The 21,333-nt window shown below is 37.2% G+C and overlaps 1 protein-coding gene across 10 annotated transcripts in view; it reads left to right on the forward strand.

Moving 5' to 3' along the window:
* DENND4A (DENN domain containing 4A) overlaps positions 1–19,602 on the forward strand; it is a 131,840-nt gene extending 112,238 nt beyond the window's left edge. For 5 of the 10 annotated variants that reach the window (XM_009210430.3, XM_009210428.4, XM_009210429.4 and 2 more), the window contains 11 exons: positions 1,854–2,043; positions 6,599–6,693; positions 8,632–8,807; positions 8,896–9,042; positions 10,696–10,894; positions 11,114–11,368; positions 13,365–13,482; positions 13,602–13,628; positions 14,089–14,251; positions 14,417–14,481; positions 16,795–16,963. In XM_009210430.3, coding sequence (XP_009208694.2) covers positions 1,854–2,043; positions 6,599–6,693; positions 8,632–8,807; positions 8,896–9,042; positions 10,696–10,894; positions 11,114–11,368; positions 13,365–13,482; positions 13,602–13,628; positions 14,089–14,251; positions 14,417–14,481; positions 16,795–16,931 — 1,572 coding nt within the window. In that variant the 3' untranslated portion in view covers positions 16,932–16,963. Of the gene's footprint in view, positions 1–1,853; positions 2,044–6,598; positions 6,694–8,631; positions 8,808–8,895; positions 9,043–10,695; positions 10,895–11,113; positions 11,369–13,364; positions 13,483–13,601; positions 13,629–14,088; positions 14,252–14,416; positions 14,482–16,794 lie in introns of all 10 variants that reach the window. The other 5 variants (XM_009210433.3, XM_003901073.5, XM_009210426.3 and 2 more) reach the window with 4 other exon arrangements.
* Positions 19,603–21,333: the final 1,731 nt, after the last annotated feature.

Genomic DNA, 21,333 nt, shown 5'->3' on the forward strand with positions numbered 1-21,333 from the left:
TAGAAGTAAACATAACATCAAGTATATAATACCTACATGAATAAAACTATAATACTTTACTGAAGGACATAATTTACTGATGGATTCAGTCTTGTAAAGGTATCAGTTCTAACCAAATTAGTCAGGATAGTCTAATTTAAAAATACAAGAAAAAAAAAGCAAACCAAATACCTGGTGACTAAATAATACAAATCATAATTAGCTGCTTTAAAATTGATAGAGAAGATACATGAGAATAATCAAGAAAATTTTGAAAAAGAAAAGTATGAGACCAGGTGCTGTGGCTCATGCCTGTAATCCCAGCACTTTGGGAGGCCGAGGCGGGCAGATCACTTAAGGTCAGGAATTCAAAACCAGCCTGGCCAACATGGTGAAACCCCCCATCTCTACTACACATACAAAAATTAGCTGGGCCTGGTGGTGGGCACCTGTAATCCCAGCTATTCGGGAGGCTGAGGCACAAGAATCGCTTTAACCCAGGAGGCGGAGGTTGCGCTGAGCCGAGATCATGCCACTGTACTCCAGCCTGGGCTTCAGACCGAAATTCTGTCTTTGAAAAAAAAAAGAGACTGCGCTCTAAAATACCAGAACGAACAAAACTAATGCTAAAACTATAAAACAGTTTGCTAATCAATGCAAAACAGATAAATGGACTAGTGGAATGGAGAAAAGTCCAGAAATAAAACTGTCTATGTACATAGAAGTTTGGGGTATGAAAAAATAGCATTTAACATCAGTGGGAAATGAGACTATTAAGTAAATGTGTTGGTACACTTAGCTATCCACTTGAGGAAAAGATTCCTGCCCTTCACTGAACAACAACAAAAAATAATCCTAGATGGATTAGATATTTAAGTGCAAAATTTTAAAAAGATTTTTTTCTCGTTTAGGAGGGGAGAAATACTTCATTAGCAAGATACAGACCTTGGAACCCATAAAGGATGAAAATATTTTACTACATAAAAATGTTAAAGCCCGGCCAGGCATGGTGGCTCAGGCTTGTAATCCCAGTACTTTGGGAGGCCAAGGCAGGTGGATCACTTGAGGTCGGAAGTGAAGACTAGCCTGGCCAGCATGGCGAAACCCTGTCTCTACCAACAGTACAAAAATTAGCCAGGCACGGTGGCACGCACCTGTAATGCCAGCCACTGGGAGCACTCCTCCCAGACAGGAGGATTGCTTGAGCCTGGGAGACAGAGGCTGCAGTGAGCTGAGATTGCCCACTGTACTCCAGCCTGGACAGCAGAGTGGACCCTGTCTCAAAAAAAAAACTTTTACCCTATCTGATTAAAAATAACAACAATGTGCACACACATGACTAGAAAAGTAGGTTGTATTACCTGAGTGGTAGAATTACAGGTATTAATTTTTTTCATATAAAAATCTACAGCTACCAAATTTTCTCATGTATTTTTAATATAACCAGAAAAAAAATTAACTTTTTAACTTCAGTGTTCTCAAAAATGAAAAGTAGAAATATAGATATCTTTGAAACCTGGGTTATTGTGGAAAAGAATAAAACGTAATTCTAGTGGTTTCATATTTGGGTGATACCTTGTCAGAGAGGAAAATTATCAATAAATGGAGATTAAAAGTCAACAAGGTTTACCTTACTAACTAGTATATACTTCACTGTAACCAAAAAATGATTTCTTAAAAATTGAACTGCAGCACATTTGTCCAAATGAGCATGCCTTTATAAAATTGGTTGTTTTTTTCTCTAGATGTTGTAATATTAGTTCAGCTGATCATCTGGGTAGTTAGGTGATAAGTATTTTTTCTGCCTTAGAAGTGACTTTTTAATTAACTACCTTTAAATATATGAGAAATTAAGCTTATAATTATGTCCTTAGGATCAAAGTTCTGATCGTACCAGTCTTTCTTCAGTGGGAGCCCAGGATTCTGAATCTACCTCTTTAACAGATGAAGATGTCTGCCATGAGTTGGACGGAGCTACCTCCTCTCAAGAGACCAGTGCTACTTCAGGGACTAAGAGAATTGATCTCAGCCGAATAAGCCTGGAAAGTTCTGCATCCTTGGAAGGTTTGTCCAAACAGTTCTGTCATGCTGCATTTGATTTGTAGTTTCATTTGAATTGTGACACTTTCACTTTTTTTTTATGATTTAGTGTTGTTTTTTAATTTTGTAAACAATTTGTATAGTTCCAAAGTCGAAACAATAAAACCAAGGCGCTTTCACAAAAGTGTAACTTTCATCCCCACTCCCACATCTTGTTTTCTCCCTATCCGTAGAAACAACCATTTTTATTCATTTTTGGTTTATCCTTCCATTGTTGCTTTTTTAAAAATATAGGTATAGGTATATATATATATATATTTTTTTTTTTTTCTTATTACTTCCCTGTCTTCTTACTCAAAGGTAACATACTGTCAATACTTTCCTACCCCTTGCTTTTGTCACTTAATATACTCTGAAGATCATTCCATATCATCACATAGCAATGTCCCCCATTCATTTTTTCAGCTATATAGTACAAAATTATAGTTATACATCATGTGTGGATGTATCATAATTTATTGTAGCCATTTCCCTATTAATGGACATTAAGTTTCCAGTTTTTCTAATGCTATAATGCATATATGTTATATTTTTACCAGTGTGTCTTTGGAAGATACTTCAGAATTCTTCCTTGAAGTGATATTGCCAAGTTCCCTTCCTCAGGCTATTTTGCATTCCCACTGCCAGTATATGAGAATACCTATTTCCCCACAGCCTTGTCAACAAAATACGTTGGCACACTTGGATTTTTACCATCTGATAGGTGAGGAATGTATTTCAGTTTAGTTTTCATTTCTATTTCTCTTATAAATGAAGTTGAGAATCTGTTTAAGGACCATTTGCATTTCTTTTTCTGTGGACTGTCCTTTGCCTACATTTTAATTGTTGGTCCTTTTTTTAAATGTTTTTAGTAGCTTTTTTATATTAGGGAGTTAATCCTTTGTTGCTTATATAAGTTGCAAGTAGTTTATCTAAGTTTGTTTTTTGGGGGTGTTTTTTGTTGTTTTTTTTTTTGCCATATGTAAGTTTTAAATTGTATGTCATCAAATGTATCAGTCTTTCCCCTTATTGCTTCTGGATTGTGAGTTGATAGAAGGGTTTTTCTTTCCTTAAGATGTAAAAGAATCCACCAGTGTTTTCTTCTGATACTTAACCTGGTTTCCTTCTTAATATTTTCTGGGGCCAGCAGACTTTTTCTGTAAAGCATTATGTAGTAAATATTTTAGGTTTTGCAGGCCACATACACCTCTGTCACATATTCTTTTTTGTTTTTTTTCTTTAACAACTTTTTTAAATGTAAAAGACACTCTTAGCTCAGGGCCATACAAATATGGATTTTACCTCTGATTTAGATATTTGATTCATATGAAAGTTATCCTGGTTAATGGCATGAAGAATGGATGTAATAGAATATTTGTTTTTCACTTGTATCTTTGCTCTTTTAAAAAGCTTTTATTATGGAAATTTTCAAACATACGCAAAAGTATAAAGAATAGCATAATGAACCCCCATGTATCCATCACCCAACTTCAATAATTATCAACAAATAACCAATCTTACTTTATCTGTTCCTCTTTCTCCTCTGCTGCCAACATTTTCTCCTTCCTCAATGAGTTATTTCAAGCAAATCTCAGACAATGTGTAATTTTATTCATAAACACTTCAGTATGTATCTCTAAAGTAAAAGACTTTTATGTTATCTATAACATAATGTGTCCTTTTTTTTTTTTAAAGATAGGGTCTCACTCTGTTGCTCAGGCTGGAGTGCAGTGGCACAGTCATGGCTTACTGCAACTGTTATCTCCCATGCTCAAGCCTCAGCATCCCAAGTAGCTGGGACTACAGGCGTGCACCAGCACACCCGGCTATTTTTTTGTAGAGACGGGATCTCACTATGTTACACAGGCTGGTCTCAAATTCCTGGGCTCAAGTTATCCTCCCACATTGGCCTCCCAAAGTGCTGGGATTACAGGCGTGAGCCACCACACTCAGCTATCCTTTTATGAATGTAAATACATTTCACAAGTTCAGCACACCTGAGTAACCAGCGCTCAGCTCAAGAAACAACACTCATAGCATCTAGAACCCTCTCTCATGCCCATGTCTAGTCACTTCTTTCTTTACAGGTAAACATTAACTTGTAACACCATAGATTAACTTGGCTAGTTTTGAACATTTTATGGGCTCATATAGGATGTCTCTTTTATGAAGTGTTTGTTTTTTGAAAACATAATTATAATACCATCATACTTTTAAGTGATATTTATCATATATGTCAAATATTTAGTTTCAAATTTTCATGGTTATAAAGCTCATTTTATAGATGCTTTGTTCACACTGGGATCCATACAGGGTCAGCACTTGCATTTGGCTGATATGTCTATTAACTCTTTTTTGTCTTTACTCCCCTTCCTTTCCTTCTTTTTTCCCCCCTTGCTGTATATTTATGAAGAAATTAGGTGATTAGGCCCACTCCCTTCTTTTTTAACATACAAGAACAGTTCATTGTCTAAGCAAATACCACTAAACTTACAGCCTGATTCATGTTTATTAAAATGAATATTCTATACTGTAGATTAGTTAGATACAAAAGGTAGGCTGCTCAAATAAATGATTGTATTAGTCAAGGCTAATAGAAGGTTTTGGGAAGCAATTTTGAACTAACTGTAGCAGAGGGATTACAGAAGGTTTGGGAAGAAGCATCAAGGGAAGAACTGCATTTACCACCAGTGCTAAGCATCTTAAAGGACAGCGTGAGATTTCAGCTTGCTGTCTGCCTCTCTAGGCTGTCTCTACATGGTAGGGAGTAGGACCAGTGGTAGTTCTTGACCTTTTGGGTTTTTTTCTTCCTTGTTATTTATTTGCTGAAGCAATCAAGTCTTTAGTTTGGATCATGCTGATTGCATCCCAGTGGTGGTGTTTACCATGTTTTCCCATCCCCTTTTATTTCTTGTGGACTTGTAGTTTACACCATTAATTTTTTTGACCTTTGTTTATGATTTATTTTGAGACAATCTCACTCTATCACTCAGGCTGGAGTGCAGTGGCGCAGTCGTAGCTCACTGCAGCTTCCACCTCCTGGGATCAGGTGATCCTCCCACCTCAGCTTCCCAGGTAGCTGGGACTACAGGCACACAGTAACATACCTGGCTACTTTTTTTGTATTTTTTGAAGACATGGGGTTTTCACCATGTTGCCCAGGCTGGTCTCAAACTCCTGATCCACCTGCCTCAGCCTCACAAAGTGCTGGGATTATAGGCGTGGGCCACCATGCCTGGCCTTTTGATCTTTATCTTTATAAAAATACTAGTCCTCGGCTGGGCACGGTGGCGCACACCTGTAATCCCAGCACTTTGGGAGGCCGAGGTGGGCAGATCATAAGGTCAAGAGATCGAGACCATCCTGGCCAATATGGTGAAACCCCATCTCTACTAAAAATACAAAAAATTAGCTGGGTGTGGTGGCGTGCACCTGTAGTCCCAGCTACTTGGGAGGCTGAGGCAGGAGAATCGCTTGAACCCAGGAGGCGGAGGTTGCAGTGAGCCAAGATCACGCCACTGCAGTCCAGCCTGGTAACAGTGAGATTCTGTCTCAAAAAAAAAAAAAAACAAAAAACTCATTCATAAAATGTAGAAATGACAGAGAAAAAATTGTGTTGAGAGGATATAACATAGATTATCTCCAGTTTTACTGACAAGATACAATCACTGTCGACAACTGATTTGACCACAAAACTTCCCTTACTTTTTCATTGTTATTGTTTTAATATTTACTAATATCCTGTTGTTCTTAAGAATACAATTGGGAATTATTCTCTAGTATTTAAGAGCAAAGAGCAAGATTCACCATTTTTTTTTTTTTTTGGAGTCAGGATCTCATTCTGCTGCTCACACTCTCGTCGTAACCTCAAATTTCTGGACTCAAGCAGTCTTCCTACCTCAATCTCCCAAGTAGCTGTGACTATAAGCACACACCACCACCTCCAGTTAGTTCTTTATTTTCATTTTTTGTAGGGACAAGGTCTCACTATGTTGCCAAGGCTGGTCTCAAATTCCTGGCCTGAAGCAATCCTCCCACTTTAGCCTCCCAGTGCACTGGAATTACAGGCATGAGCCACCATGCTCAGCTATTCTAATTCTTAAAAGACCCTTACAAGGAGAGAATTGCCACTAAGTCTTTTCATGATTTGAAATAAAAATGAGCTGTTTTATACTTTTTAGACCTTGGAACTAAATACTTTCCTGTATTTTAAACATGAAAAAATAGAAACAGCACAATAGTAATTACTAATGACTAGAATGCTTTGTATTCTGTACATGGAGTGCTTAATAAGTCAGTGATGAGTGAACACACCTCAGATGTGGGGATGAGCAGAATTAGAGCACATTTCCTTAGGTTTGTGCTCAAAAGTTCATGCCTTGAAAAAATCTTGTTCATTTTTTGTTTTTCCTAATTACTTTTAATATTTTGACTAGAATAGGTTAACGTTTTATCCGAGAACTTATGGAAATGAAAGATTCTTACATCTTTTCTCATTAATTTTAATGGTTTCTGTTCTTTGTTTTTCACTAATGAACAGGATCCCTGTCGAAGTTTGCCTTACCTGGGAAATCAGAAGTGACATCTTCCTTCACCGCGAGTAATACAAATATCTTCCAGAACTATGCAATGGAGGTACACTTTTGTGCAAAAGAGAATCTTCATATACTGCTTTATAAAGTTCACATTTCTTAAGTATTGGTGATCCCAGGTAGAGTAATAGAAGCTAAATACATAGGCTGGGTGCAGTGGCTCACACCTGTAATCCCAGCACTTTGGGAGGCCAACATGGGTGCATCACCTGGGGTCAGGAGTTCAGCGCCAGCCTGGACAATATAGTGAAACCACGTCTCTACTAAAAATACAAAACTTACCCAGGCATGGTGGTGCGTGCCTGTAATTCCAGCTACTCAGGAGGCTGAGGCAGGAGAATTACTTAAACCTGGGAGGCAGAGATTGCAGTGAGCTGAGATCGCGTCACTGCGCCCCAGCCTGGGCGACAGAGCAAGACTCCCATCTCAAAAAAAAAGAAGAAATAATAAGTTAAATATGTAGCACCTGAAATTTCAGAATGTGAATTGCATCTGAGTAAAGTTAAAATTTGGCTTTTGGATATCCAGTATTTCAGATTATTGAAGTCATACTAATTTATTTCTATTAGGACAGATCTATGCTTACTTTAAGTTTTATCAACCTACAGATGCATTTTAATTTTCAGTGTTAGTATTTGGATTTTTTTCATGAATGTTCTCTTTGAGTGTTTATTTCACATAATAACACAATCAGTTTTGCTATGGAAGCATACTTTTTTGGTGAATATACAGGGAGTAGTTTTGGCATTATGTTGTCAATTTCTTCCACCATGTTTTTCATTCTTTGTGTCAAGTTTGATGTAGATCTCTGCTGGGTATGTGTTTATATCCCACATTCTTACAATGAAAAATTTAAACTTTTTCACTTTAAAACTTCCCTATTTTTTCTGTAAAAATTGCTTCCAAATACATTTGTGAGTATGGTTGCTATTTTATGTTAATTTGCATAAATCTGGAAAATAAATTTGCATACAGCCAAAACATAGATGATGAACACTAACTTTACAAAGCTTCTGGAGGCTTTGAAAATTTCTATATTTTATTAACATAATGACAGCATTTATGGTCATCTATAGCAATGCTTATTAAACTGTCTTTGTAAAAGACCAGGGTTATTTTCATTTTGTTTAATTTCTAATCTGTCATAGCTAATGTTCTTAGAAAATACATTGATTACACACTTAGATGTTACTGCAATATCACAGTACTTTAAAAAGTTTATAGGCCAGGCGCGGTGGCTCAAGCCTGTAATCCCAGCACTTTGGGAGGCCGAGACGGGCGGATCACGAGGTCAGGAGATCAAGACCATCCTGGCTAACACAGTGAAACCCCGTCTCTACTAAAAAAAAAAGATACAAAAAACTAGCCGGGCGAGGTGGCGGGCGCCTGTAGTCCCAACTACTCGGGAGGCTGAGGCAGGAGAATGGCGTAAACCCGGGAGGCGGAGCTTGCAGTGAGCTGAGATCTGGTCACTGCACTCCAGTCTGGGCGACAGAGTGAGACTCCGTCTCAAAAAAAAAAAAAAAAAAAAAAAAGTTTATAAATCCTCCTCTCAATTTCTTATTTATCTCATCACAATCCGGTAAGTGTTTGTAGACCAGCACTGGTCTAGCAACCATGCTTTGAGTAACACTGATTTGTAATATGTAATTACAAATGCCTGTTTGGGGTATTAACAAATTAGTGATTGAGTTTACTTTTCCATTAATAAAACCACAGCAAATTTTACTCTGACTTGTAATGAAAAAAATCCTCACTTAAAAGCAAAAAAAGCCTCCCTTTCAGGCAAAAATTCTAGAATAGATTTAGCGGAAATAAAGATGATTATAGTATATAATACCCTGATGTAATCGAGTGTTTGTGTATAGCATCTGAATCCTTCTGAGTTTTGATTTTCCAATGGATTTATGACTTGAAATGGTTTTTAATTCATAATCTGAATTAACCAGCTTTCTTTATAAAGTGCTGTCTTCTCCCATAGGTTCTCATCTCAAGTTGCTCTCGGTGTAGAACTTGTGATTGTCTTGTCCATGATGAGGAAATCATGGCTGGCTGGACAGCAGATGATTCAAATCTCAATACTACATGCCCATTCTGTGGCAATATCTTCTTACCCTTTCTGAATATAGAAATAAGAGATTTAAGACGACCTGGAAGGTAATGATATTTTTTTTCCTTCATGTTTAAGGATCATGTTCCCTATAATATCTCTTTTCTCAAAAAGTTCCTTTGATTCACATTACAGATACTTTCTAAAGTCAAGCCCATCAACAGAAAATATCCACTTTCCATCCTCCATTTCAAGTCAGATGAGGCAGTCTTGCATTTCAACATCAGCCTCTGGTCTTGACACATCTGCTGTCTCTGTTCAAGGGAATTTTGATCTAAATAGGTAATTATGATTATGTGGAACTATATTTTGACAACATATATTTACACATATTTTAGAAGTATGACAGAAAAATTAGTTGACCATTTCCAGGTTTAAATTTCTATGAATAATAGATTCCTAATATTAAATTCTTACTCTTAAAACAGTGTTAAAATTCTCTAATCACATAAATGTTTAAATATGTAGTTACATATTATGCTTTATTAATCCCCAGAGTTTAAGCTGTATGTATATATGATAATGTTTACTAGTATTTTAAAGTAAAAAAAATATGTAGAACACTTGAAGTTTATAATGACCATCATTTTCTTGTCTCTGTCTCTTTAGGAATTAAGTCAATACTACTACTTTTTAATATTTTCTACCTAGGAATATTTAATAATCTAGAACACATTTGGAGCTGATATAGGAGCTGTGAAATTGAACTAAAATTTATATAGTAAGCCTAATATAAGTAAATCTACACTTAAAACTGATGCAGAAATCAATTCCATTTTGCATAAGTGCCAAATAAGCCATATATAGCCGGACAGATGAAGCCATATTGGTAGCTGCATGTGCCAAAAAATGCCTGTATAGTACTGGCAGGCTAATGTGACCTGTTTGATCTTGATTACTTAAGCAGTAAAACCAAAAATCTGTTTGTGCACCTTCTTTCATCATAGATCTGTTGTAGCCCTTATCTTTTTCTTCTTCTGGTTTGTGACTCCTGAAGGAATATGTGCCTATTTTCTCTGCTTTCTATCCCCATGGTCTAGTGTGCTTTCTGCTGTATAGAAGTCTACTAAAGGCTTTGAATAAATAAATGAATCTTAAATATTTAAAGTTGACTTGATAAAAAAGGAAATTTATCATGACTATACTACTTAAAAATATATCCTATTTCCCAGCTGAAGCCTGAATAGCATTCCTTTCATTCATGTTGCCATGTCTAGCTCTGATTCTTTTTTTTGTTGTTGTTGTTGAGACAGAGTCTCACCCTGTTACCCAGACTGTAGTACAGTGGTGCAATCTTGGCTCACTGCAACCTCTGCCTCCCAGGTTTAAATAATGTTTCTGCCTTGGCCTCCCAAGTAGCTGGGATTACAGGCACCCGCCATCACACCTGGCTAATTTTTCTATTTTTAGTAGAGACAGCGTTTCACCATGTTGGCCAAGCCGCTCTCGAACTCCTGAGCTCAGGCAATCCACCCACCTCAGCCTCCCAAAGTGCTGGCATTACAGGCGTGAGCCACCTCATCCGACTGTCTAGCTCTGATTCTAAACAGAAGAACAGGGCCGGGTGTGGTAGCCCACCCTTGTAATCCCAGCACTTTGGGAGGCTGAGGTGGGCAGATGGCTTGAGCCCAGGAGTTCAAGACCAGCTTGGACAACGTGGCAAAACCGCATCTCTACTAAAAATACAAAAATTAGCCAGGCATGGTGGCATGCGCTTATAGTCCCAGCCACTCAGGAGGCTGAGGTGGGAGGATCACTTGAGCCCAGGAGACAGAGGTTGCAGTTAGCCAAGATCACACCACTGCAGTCCAGCCTGGGTGACAGAGCAAGACCCTGTCTAAAAAAAGAGAGAGACAGAGAGAGAACATGATCCTTGTCGACGAAGTAAAGTAAATCTAGACACTGATATGCTTTTTTCTTTTTTCAATGCCCAAGCAAATCTAAACTGCAGGAAAATTTTTGTGCCCGAAGTATTCAGATCCCTGCTAATAGATCAAAAACAGCTATGTCAAAATGTCCGATATTTCCAATGGCCAGAAGTATTAGTACTTCTGGCCCCTTGGATAAGGAAGATACTGGAAGACAGAAGCTCATTTCTACAGGCAGCCTGCCAGCTACTTTACAAGGAGCTACAGTATGTATTTTGTTGTATTTTTATTTGGAAATTGATCACTTACATATGATTTTGTTCCCCTTGTCCTAAGTAGTCTTATTAGCTTTATTATTGCCAAGAAGAGTCTCTTATCCAATGATACAATTATATTACTTTTCTACTCATATGGGAATCATTGAATTTTTTAATGGCTTAGTATTATTTTGCATTTGCCATTTATGGTTTTTATTTATTCAACAGGATTCTTTAGGTTTAGAATGGCAGCTTCCAAGTCCCGATCCTGTCACTGTTCCATATCTTAGTCCTTTAGTGGTATGGAAGGAACTTGAAAGCTTATTGGAAAATGAAGGTGATCATGCAATAACAGTGGCAGACTTTGTGGACCATCATCCAATTGTTTTTTGGAACCTCGTATGGTATTTCAGACGTCTTGACTTGCCGAGTAACTTACCTGGATTGATTCTTTCTTCTGAGCACTGTAACAAGTATTCAAAGGTATGAGACTAAAAATTAAAAGGCAATGAATGCTTCTGTCACCACTGTAATGTTTGCATATTCCTAATGATTAAAAAGTAAGGTTTGTTTGTATGCTGAATTTCTTTTATTTTATTTTTTGAGACGGAGTCTCTTTTTCACCAGGCTGGAGGGCAGTGGCACTATCTCGGCTCACTGCAACCTCCAGCTCCAGGATTCAAGCAATTCTGCCTCAGCCTCCCAAGTAGCTGGGATTACAGGCACGCGCCACCATGCCCAGCTAATTTTTGTATTTTTAGTAGAGACGGGGTTTCACCATGTTGGCCAGGATGGTCTCAATCTCTTGACCTCATGATCCACCTACTTCGGCTTCCCAAAGTGTTGGGATTACAGCCGTGAGCCACCACGCCCAGCCTATGCTAAATATTTTTAATAGCCATCTGGATCATTAGATAAATAGAATTGTTTTAGTTGCATTTACAAATAATATTTTCTTCTTACAGGCTGGCAATAAGAGTTTTTTGTTTTTGTTTCTGTTTTTGTTTGCCTTCTAAAATTTACATTAAACGTACTTGAATTTTTGCTATTGCTTCAAGAATAAACTGGAACTGACTCTTAGGAGGCAGATTTGTGAGTTAAGCCCATTTGTATCTTGTATTTCCTTCAAAACAGGCCTATTTTTTTTTTTTTTTTTTGACACAAGGTGTCGCCCTGTCACCCAGACTGGAGTGCAGTGGTGTGGTCATGGCTCACTGTGACCTCTAACCCCTGGGCTCAAGTGACCCTTGTTTGTCAGCCTCCCAAAGTGCTGGGGTTATAGGCAGGAGCCACTGTGTCCAGCCCAAGCCTAACACTTTTTTAGGAGGATATCTGTACAGCAGTCCCTCCTTATTCACAGTTTTCCGTTCTGAGGTTTCAGTTACCCATGGTAACTGTGGTCTCAAAATATTACATGGAAACTTCCAGAAAGAAACACTTCATAAGTTTTAAATTGCATGCTGTTCTGAGTAGCATGATGAAATCTGGTGCTGTCCCATCTGGGATGTGAATCATCCCTTTGTTCAGTGTATCCACGCTGTGTATGCCACCTGCCTGTTAATCATTGAGTAGCCATCTCTGTTAGCAGATCGACTGTGATGGTATCACAGCGCTTGTGTTCATGTAACTCCTGTTTTACTTAATGGCCCCAAAGCACAAAGCAATGATGCTGGCATATTGTTTTAATTGTTCTATTTTATTATTATTTATTGTTTATTTCTTATTGTGCCTCATTTATAAATTAAATGTAAGTATAAATATCATAAGTATGTATGTATAGGGAAATACAGTATATATAGGGTTCAGTACTATCTGCAGTTATAGGTATCCACTGGGGGTCTTGGAATATAGCCCCTGAGGATAAAGGGGGACTGTTGAAATTCATATTGCAATCATGTGCTACCACTCTTGTCATTCCTTTACCCTGATGTTTTTGTTTAACACTTAGGCAATTTGTTTGTTATATGTTCATTTGTGTTTTTGCTATGTTGTTTTATAAAAGTGACTTTACTTTTTCATATACTGCCACTGCCACTAAATGGTCAGGAACCTTGCCTTCTCTCTTCTTGTGCTGCATGCCTATGATTGTGCATGTGCTTTGGATTTTCACTACCTCATAATGAGTGACAAAGATGTGAACTCAGCGTTATCTGGGCCAGGGTTTTGGATGATATAGAATGAGATTCCTGGATTTATCTTTCTGTGACTTTCAATCATGAGCAAGAGGAGCAAGATGAGTTCTTCTTGGTACCTTTCTCACTGATCTCAAGTACTTTGTTATATCTGATCTTTAGAGATCATTAGCTTTTCCACACAGCCCATCTTCCTGTAGTAGATATGAAATGTATGTAAATCAGTCTTTTTCTGTTCTGTTTTCTCTCTCGCACATATACATCGTAAAAAATATAAGAATTTTATAAAATACTTATAAAAAATTATCATGTAAGGATCATTAATGAGTGTTTATTGTATAACACAGATTCCCCGCCACTGTATGTCTGAAGATAGCAAATATGTTTTAATACAAATGTTGTGGGACAATATGAAGTTACATCAGGATCCAGGACAGCCCTTGTACATTCTCTGGAATGCACACAGTAAGTGCCATCATAGAATGCTGAGTTTGTTCATATGAGAGTAATCTCTACTTGCTTTAAATAGCCTAAACCAATGTATAACTGACTTTTATTTTACTGTACTACTTTTTGTCTTACAGGTCAAAATCGTACTCTTTTGTTTGAGAGTGAGTGTTTGATTTTTTTAGTGCTACCTTCTATGGAGGTCTAAGGGTTTTTTTTTTTTTTTGGTTTGGTTTTTTGAGGGGTGCTGTGTATGTGCTGGAGGGGTTGGTTGTGTTTTGCAGAATTCAGCTTTCAGCACATTGCTCATCCCAATTTCTTCTTTTTACTTATGTTTTGTTTGTTTCCATCCCAGGCTGCTAATTTAGAATTTGCATCAGAGGCTGTATTAAGGGAAACAGTATTTTTAGTTATTGTCTATTTAAGACCACAGAAAGCTTTAGACCTTTTTTTTGTCATTATTTGTCTTATTTTTTGCTTTCTTCATTCTTGGATTCTTATTTATCTATTGCCCTTAATTTATTTTTAGTGCTTTGTAACTTAATATCTGTCAGTTGCTGCTTAATTTCTTTCTCCTTTCTACACAGAACATTTTCCTTCATCTGTTGTTTTGTTCTTTTACAGCCCAAAAATATCCAATGGTCCATTTATTGCAAAAAAGTGATAACTCATTTAACCAGGAACTGTTGAAAAGTATGGTAAAAAGCATTAAAATGAATGATGTCTATGGACCAATGAGTCAGATTTTAGAGACACTGAATAAGTGTCCACATTTTAAAAGACAGAGGTAAGTCCTTCTCTTAGACAAATATATTGTTCTCCTACGCAGATTCATATTGTTTGCTTAGTAATTTGTTAGAATATCTCATGCTTACAATAGCATTAAAATTTTCATAGGGAACATATGGACTATATGGATACTAATATTTTCTCCATGACTTTTTCTCCCTAGGAGTTTATACAGAGAAATACTGTTTCTCTCACTTGTGGCACTAGGAAGAGAAAACATTGATATAGGTAATTCAGCTTTATATATAATATGTAGTATTTATATATCATGGAATAGTTTTCAGAGTATTTTTATATTAGTAGTTGTACTTTATTAGTAATATTAAATCTGTAATTATATTAAGGTAGATTAGTTGTTGCTAAGGACCAAGAGGTGGGGTGAATGGGGAGTGACTGCTAACTGGTATAAGGTTTCTTTTTGGTGAGATGAAAATGTTCTGGAATTAGGCAGTGGTGATAGTTGTACAATCTTGTGAATATACCAAAAAAACATTAAATTGTACACTTTAAGTTAGTGAATTGTATGGTATATGGGTTATATTTCAATTTTTAAAAGTTAATCTGACAAGAAAAGGACTAGTCAGGAAAAATTATTTAACTGAAAGGGGCCGGGTGCGGTGGCTCATGCCTGTAATCCCAGCACTTTGAGAGGCCAAGGTGGGTGGATTGCTTGAGCCCAGGAGTTTGAGACCAGCCTGGGCAATATGGTGAAACCCCATCTCTACAAAAAGAAGAAAAAAAGTTAGCCAGATGTGGTGGCACATGTCTGTAGTCCCAGCTACTTGGGAGGGTGAGGTGAGAGTATCATTTGAGCCTGGGCAGTCGAGGCTGCATAAGCCATGATGGTGCCGCTGCATGCCAGCTTGGGCTGTAGAGCAAGACCTTGTCTCATAAAAAAAGAAAAAATCAACAGAAGGTGATTCTTTTCTAGAAGCTACTGTAATTACATCAGGGTAATGCTACCAGGGGAAGAGCTAGAAAAATCAATAGTACAGAATAGGGAGTCAGAAATAAACATAAATGTCTACGGCAATATATCAGCCAGGTGCAGTGTCTCACGCCTGTAATCCCAACACTGCGGGAGGCCAAGGCGGGCAGATCATTCGAGGTCAGGAGTTTGAGGCAAGCCTGGCCAACACGGTGAAACCCCATCTCTACTAAAAATACAAAATTAGCCAGGTGTGGTGGTGCGTGCCTGTAGCCCCAGCTACTCAGGAGCCTGAAGCAGGAGAATCACTTGAACCCAGGAGGTGGAGGCAGCAGTGAGCTGAGATCATGCCACTGCACTCCAGCCTGTGCAACAAGAGCGAAACTCCGTCTAACAAAAAAATATATATAATATATAATATATATAAATATATATTTTATATTTATATATACATATAAATCAGTTAGGAAAGGTAGACTATTAAATGGCATTGGGACAGTCATTCTAGCCGCTTGAGAAAGATGCCAGAACTTACCAAAATCATGAATAGTGTTACTTGAGGTAGGCCTTTTAACTATAGTGAAACAGAGAAGATACCAAAAAGGATTACTCAGATCCTTGTTACCATCCCTTTATTCCCTACCTAATACAAGCCCAGATTGTAGTCAGATATTACTCTAGCCCTCTGCCAAAGGTGGGATTTCCTTGAATGTGTAAAAAATTCTGGACCTCCAAGCTAGAGAAGCTCACTTGCTTATGCACTTGACTCAACTCAAACAAGCCTTCATGGGTACCACTGTGGTACTATTTCAGAGAGGAAAGATGTTCTTATGGCCGTCACCTCCCCAAAGCAGAAAAATAGGATCTTAGTGACATTGTTATAATTCATACCCCATTTGGCTCTCTGAGGGGCAAATTTTCCTCCAGTATGTGTTTAAAATAAGCAATAAGTTAGCATGATTTCTAGGCTGAGAGAAACTTTTAGCAGAAGCGTGTAAACCTCTGTTGTCCCTTTTTGTCACATGTGGACTATCTTCTGGGGAAAAGGCACACAGACCTTGGTATAATGTCCTTAAAAATAAAAGTCACAGTCTGTTAGCTCCATCTGTTGCCATGTGGAAAAGGGAAAAGAAAAATCCTTACATGGTAATTTCAGATCTTTGGATTATTTTCCCAGAGGTATCCCATAATATAGGAAGTTAGGACACACAAACCAAAAAACATTTCCGTCGAAGCAAAATTTAAATTTAAAAAATGAAACCACAAAAGAAAATATGGGCAAAAAAACTTTTTGTTAATCCTGGTGGGAAAAGGCTAGTATATATTTTTACTGTTTTTATTGAGTATGCAAAACAAAGTACCAAAAATGTGCATATGGTATTTGGTGGTTTTTAACATCTGTACCTGGTAAAATTAAAAATTGGCATCTTCAAACCTTTTAAGTTTCTCACTGGTCTGTGCAATCCAGCTGTGGTCCTTTGGATAGCAGAAATGTCCTAGCGATTCCTTCTTGGCCTCTACTGTTGTGTTTCTGTAGTATTACAGAAACTTGATAGTTTTCAACATCAAACCTAAATTTCTTTATCCTTTTATTTCTTTATCAATTTTTGCAGATGCTTTTGATAAAGAGTACAAGATGGCATACGATCGTCTCACACCTAGTCAAGTCAAGAGTACACACAACTGTGATAGACCGCCAAGTACGGGGGTGATGGAATGTCGAAAAACCTTTGGAGAACCTTATCTTTAAGATGTATTTGTATGTGTATTCAATGTATATTGTATAGTCAGTGTATAAAATAACACTTTTAGACTCTAAATATTTTTTCTTCAATTTTTGAAAATACAATTTGTAAATGGTTCAAAAGACTCAGACAGCTTATGTACAGAATGTTTGAAGAAGAGAATAGTGACAAGTGGGGAGAAAGCCACTTGGTTTCTCGTTTCTTTTTTTCTTCTTCTTTAACTCCCCTGTAATAGGAAATAAAGTATTTTTGTGATGAGGAAATCCCTAAACAAAATTAGTTGCCATAAAATATGACAACTGTTTTATGGTTTCTCTTGGAAGAGACAGATTGAAAAATCATGAATAGAATCTAAACAGAAATGTCAGATGAAAGTATTTCCTGTTTTCATAGACTATTCAAATGTTTTGACCATGAAATTGTATTATACATATTTTAAATTGTTTATAGTAAGTTGATATTTTTTTAATTTTAAAATTTAATATAGCAAACTTAAAATGAATTTAAACTTAAGCAAGCAAGCGTGTATTTTCCTTGTCTGCTGCTATTTGAAGTAATTAGTACAGCTGCAGATCTCTCTGTGTATATCTATATTTTTTTTTATTACTTGGGAGAATGAATTTTAAAATGTCAGTGCTAGTGTCAGTGTTGTCCTAGGATTGCATGTTAGTACCCCTAAGCCTGAGTGCAGTCATGCAAGGGTAGCGTGCACTGCTCAGACTGACTCATGGAGCCTTGTGCAAGGAGAGCCAGAGAGGTTCACTATACCACGACTCCAAAATTGTCTCTATTGCTAATAGATGCATATAGTATACAGGGAAAATAGCTTATAAATTCAAATATCAATTTAAATTTTAATATTCTACATGAAAAATTATGTTGAGAAAATGCAGACAAGTGATTATATTCTAAATTTTACCCTTATTTTAATGTCTAAAATACTGGGTATGATGCAAATTATACTAAAGAATAGTTACCTGAAATATGAGTTACTGGGGTATTCCATTAATACTATATATAAATATTCAGAATTTTTTCCAAAAGTAGAAAAATTCCCCTCTAAAAGTACAGCCAGATAGACTGTCCTCCATATTGAGGAACTTAGTTTTTTCAGCAAGCTTCAGAATCTGAAGTCTGTAGAATCTAAAATACAGAAATATCCAGAAATCAGACAATAAATTGAAAGTTTAGACATCATGAGTATTAAATAGGCTTTAAAAATGTATTTTTAGTCATATTATTTATAATGTCACTTTCTTTGGGTAATTTCTGGTAAGGAAAAACATCTTTTGGCTGCTAGAATTATTTATAGATTTTCAATACGTGTGTGTGTTTGCACACATTACATTAGTGAAGGAATTCCCTAGCCAGTTTTAAAGAAGCAAAAAAATGGATAGTCCCAAATTAGGTGTGTAAAGCCAGTAGAGTCCACGACACTTGGTCTGGAGGTATCTTGGAGTCCTGAGACTTAGAATCAGTTCAGCTGCAGAAAAACCCACCTTTTGAGTTCACACCATTAGTGAATAGCACCAAGCTGAAACATTTCACAGCTTTCAACTCTGGGAAATAATGGAGAGAATTTAAAAATGTAAAACTTCAGTTCAGTTAGTTTGCGGGCTGAACTTGTTTACTTGAAAAATCTGGTGCTAGGCACATGTATCTGCCTCTCCTTTGTAAATACCACTCCAATCTTATTTACTGTTCATATCTAAGCTTCATGTTCTATTTGTTCTTCATGTTCTTTAAATCATTTGAAAGTTGTCAACTGAGAGAAACATTTGAGAGGGGAGGCTTTTGGCACTGGTGATAAACATCCCTCCAAGAGAACCCTCTGGGGTTCTCTTCTATTTGTGGTTGGTTGTCTTTATTCTCTTTCAAAAACAGCTTTCATTGTTGTTTACTTTTTGTGTAATACAAACAAAATGTAGGAATCATAGTTTATTGATTTCAAATGGCTGACAAAACAAAAGAGTGAGATAAAACCATTCTTTATGGTTTTAAGATTCAGACTCATTTGGAAAAGCGAGTGTCATTTTTACCTCCTCCTTCCACCCCAAGTTTTCTTTCTGCTTTTGTCCCCAGGGAATATTATTGCACAGATTTAGTCTTTTAAAATAAAACCTAAAACATGAATACAAAGTGGTAAACCTGTTCAAAAGAAAAGTACAATGTGAATCATTCTTGAGCTGGGTGTAGTAGCTTATGGAGGCATGTAATCCCAGCACTTTGGGAGGTCAAGGCAGGGAGGATTGCTTGAGTCCAGAAGTTCGAGACCACCCTGGGCAACATAGAGAGACCCTGTCTCTACACAAAAATTATAAAAATTAGCTCGGCATGGTGGCTCATGTTTGGTAATCCCAGCTACTCGGGAGGCTGAAGCAGGAGGATCACTTTGAGCTTGGGGGTTTGAGGCTGCAATGAGCTGTGATCACGCCATTGCACTCTAGCCTGGATTACAGAGCAAGACCCTGTCTCAAAAAAAAGAAAACAGAAAATATCAATCATTTAAAATAACTCTATATAAACTTTTCTTCTATTTTCTGTTAACCGTACATTTTGGAGAATAATGGCCAATCATGTTGGAGAGAAATACCCTTTTGCTACATCATTTTTTATTTTCTTACTCTTAGTTTTGTTTACATGTTTAAATGGTTGACAATAAACCATGTCCTGTGCTGATGTAGCTTGTTTACTACGTCCTACCATTATGTTCTAAATGACACACATTTGTATTCCATACCGTATTTCAGATATTCTACTTTTTCTTCCTAGTGTTAGGTGGAAAAATATGCGGCTGTTCATCTTCTGATTTTTATCTTCTTTTCCCTGACTTTCTTGGGGTTTTGGTTTTTGTTTTGCTCTAAAACCCTAACACCACCAGCATATTTAATTGTAAGGTTTTCTAGTATGTCTCTCCATTTAAATGGTCCCAGAAAACTTTGCTTCAACATTTTAGGCATTAAATACTTATTTTTACTTTATGCTGATAATTACTATGATACTTAAGTGCAACCAGCAAGTATTAGCCAGCTCTATATAGAAGTTATGCTCTATTTCTAAATGCAGGCTGAGCTCCTGGAATCCAAATGCTCCAAAATCCAAAACTTTTTGAATATCGACATGATGCTCAAAGGAAATGCTCATTTGAGCATTTTGGATTTCATATTTGGGATGTTCAACCAGTTTGTATTTTTCATATATTCCAAATTTCAAAAATATCTGAAATCCAAAACACTTCTGGTCCAAAATATTTCTGATAAGGGATACTCAATCTGTACTTTGTAAGTATGCAGTATGAAAATACCTATTTGTTTGGCAATATGCAGTAGCCCAGCTTTATTTTTATTTCTCTCACTAGAACTTGAAAGCTGCTATTTGGCACTTTATCTCAACGCAGGAAGAGAAAGAGTAGGCTGTCTCTCTGAGAGGACCCTTGTCCTTCGTGCTAAAGTTAGCATGCGCTGCCTCTTCCTGTCTGGGTACAAGACTAAGCTTTATTTCAAAACTGAACTCTCTAGCAGCTGCATACCAGTTTACCTTAATATCCTCAGTACTTGGTGTCTTAACATCCTCATACTACCTTGCTCCTTTGGCCTCAAAGTAAGCATATTTGCTGGCTTATTTTTCTTAACAAAATTAGCAGTACACAAATTGAAGAATTTTCATCTTTGATTACAAAAGTCTGCGCATGTGCTTGTAGTCTGAGATGGTCATAGATTCTTCTGATAAAGTTATTGCTGTCTTTCCACAGTTCCTGTTCATTTGGACGGCTCCCTCCTTTACTATTTAAAGATTTTCTTTTCAAATGTAGTAGTATGATAAAACTATTGCAGCAACTGGTGGATTTTCTGCAAGTTAAATTCTCCAGGTTTTGCTTGCTCATACAGCGAAGGGCCTAAAGACCAGAAGTGTGCCTTTAGTTGTGCAGGCAGACTTGGGCCAGGATGTCCTGTAGGCTTTAGTGAACCCCCAAGGATAGGCAGCTCCGCTCATGAGCCCTCTCATTACACCTTTCATAGCGTCCAGTCCCCGTACATGTTGCAAGCTGCACTGCTGGAGGACCCTCCCACCAAAAAGAGTCAGAACAAAGAGTATTCATTGGCACATAAGGCCAACCAATTCTTCCTGATTATTTACCAGGCTGTGCTCTAGATAATACATTCCAATTCCTGCCCCCTTTGGTACTCAATCTGTAAATAATATTGATATAGGCAGCTATAAAAGACTAAGCCTGTAATTTGGTAAAACCATTTTCACATCTATTGATGACAGTGCAATATAATGTTCAAAATATATAGTAACCATTTTGGCTGGGTACAGTGGCTCAGGCCTGTAATCTCAGCACTTTAGGAAGCCGAGGAGGGCGGATTGCCTGAGCTCAGGAGTTCGAGATCAGCCTGGGCAACA

The sequence above is a fragment of the Papio anubis genome, chromosome 7 (assembly GCF_008728515.1).
Source record: "Papio anubis isolate 15944 chromosome 7, Panubis1.0, whole genome shotgun sequence".
Lineage (NCBI taxonomy): Eukaryota > Metazoa > Chordata > Mammalia > Primates > Cercopithecidae > Papio > Papio anubis.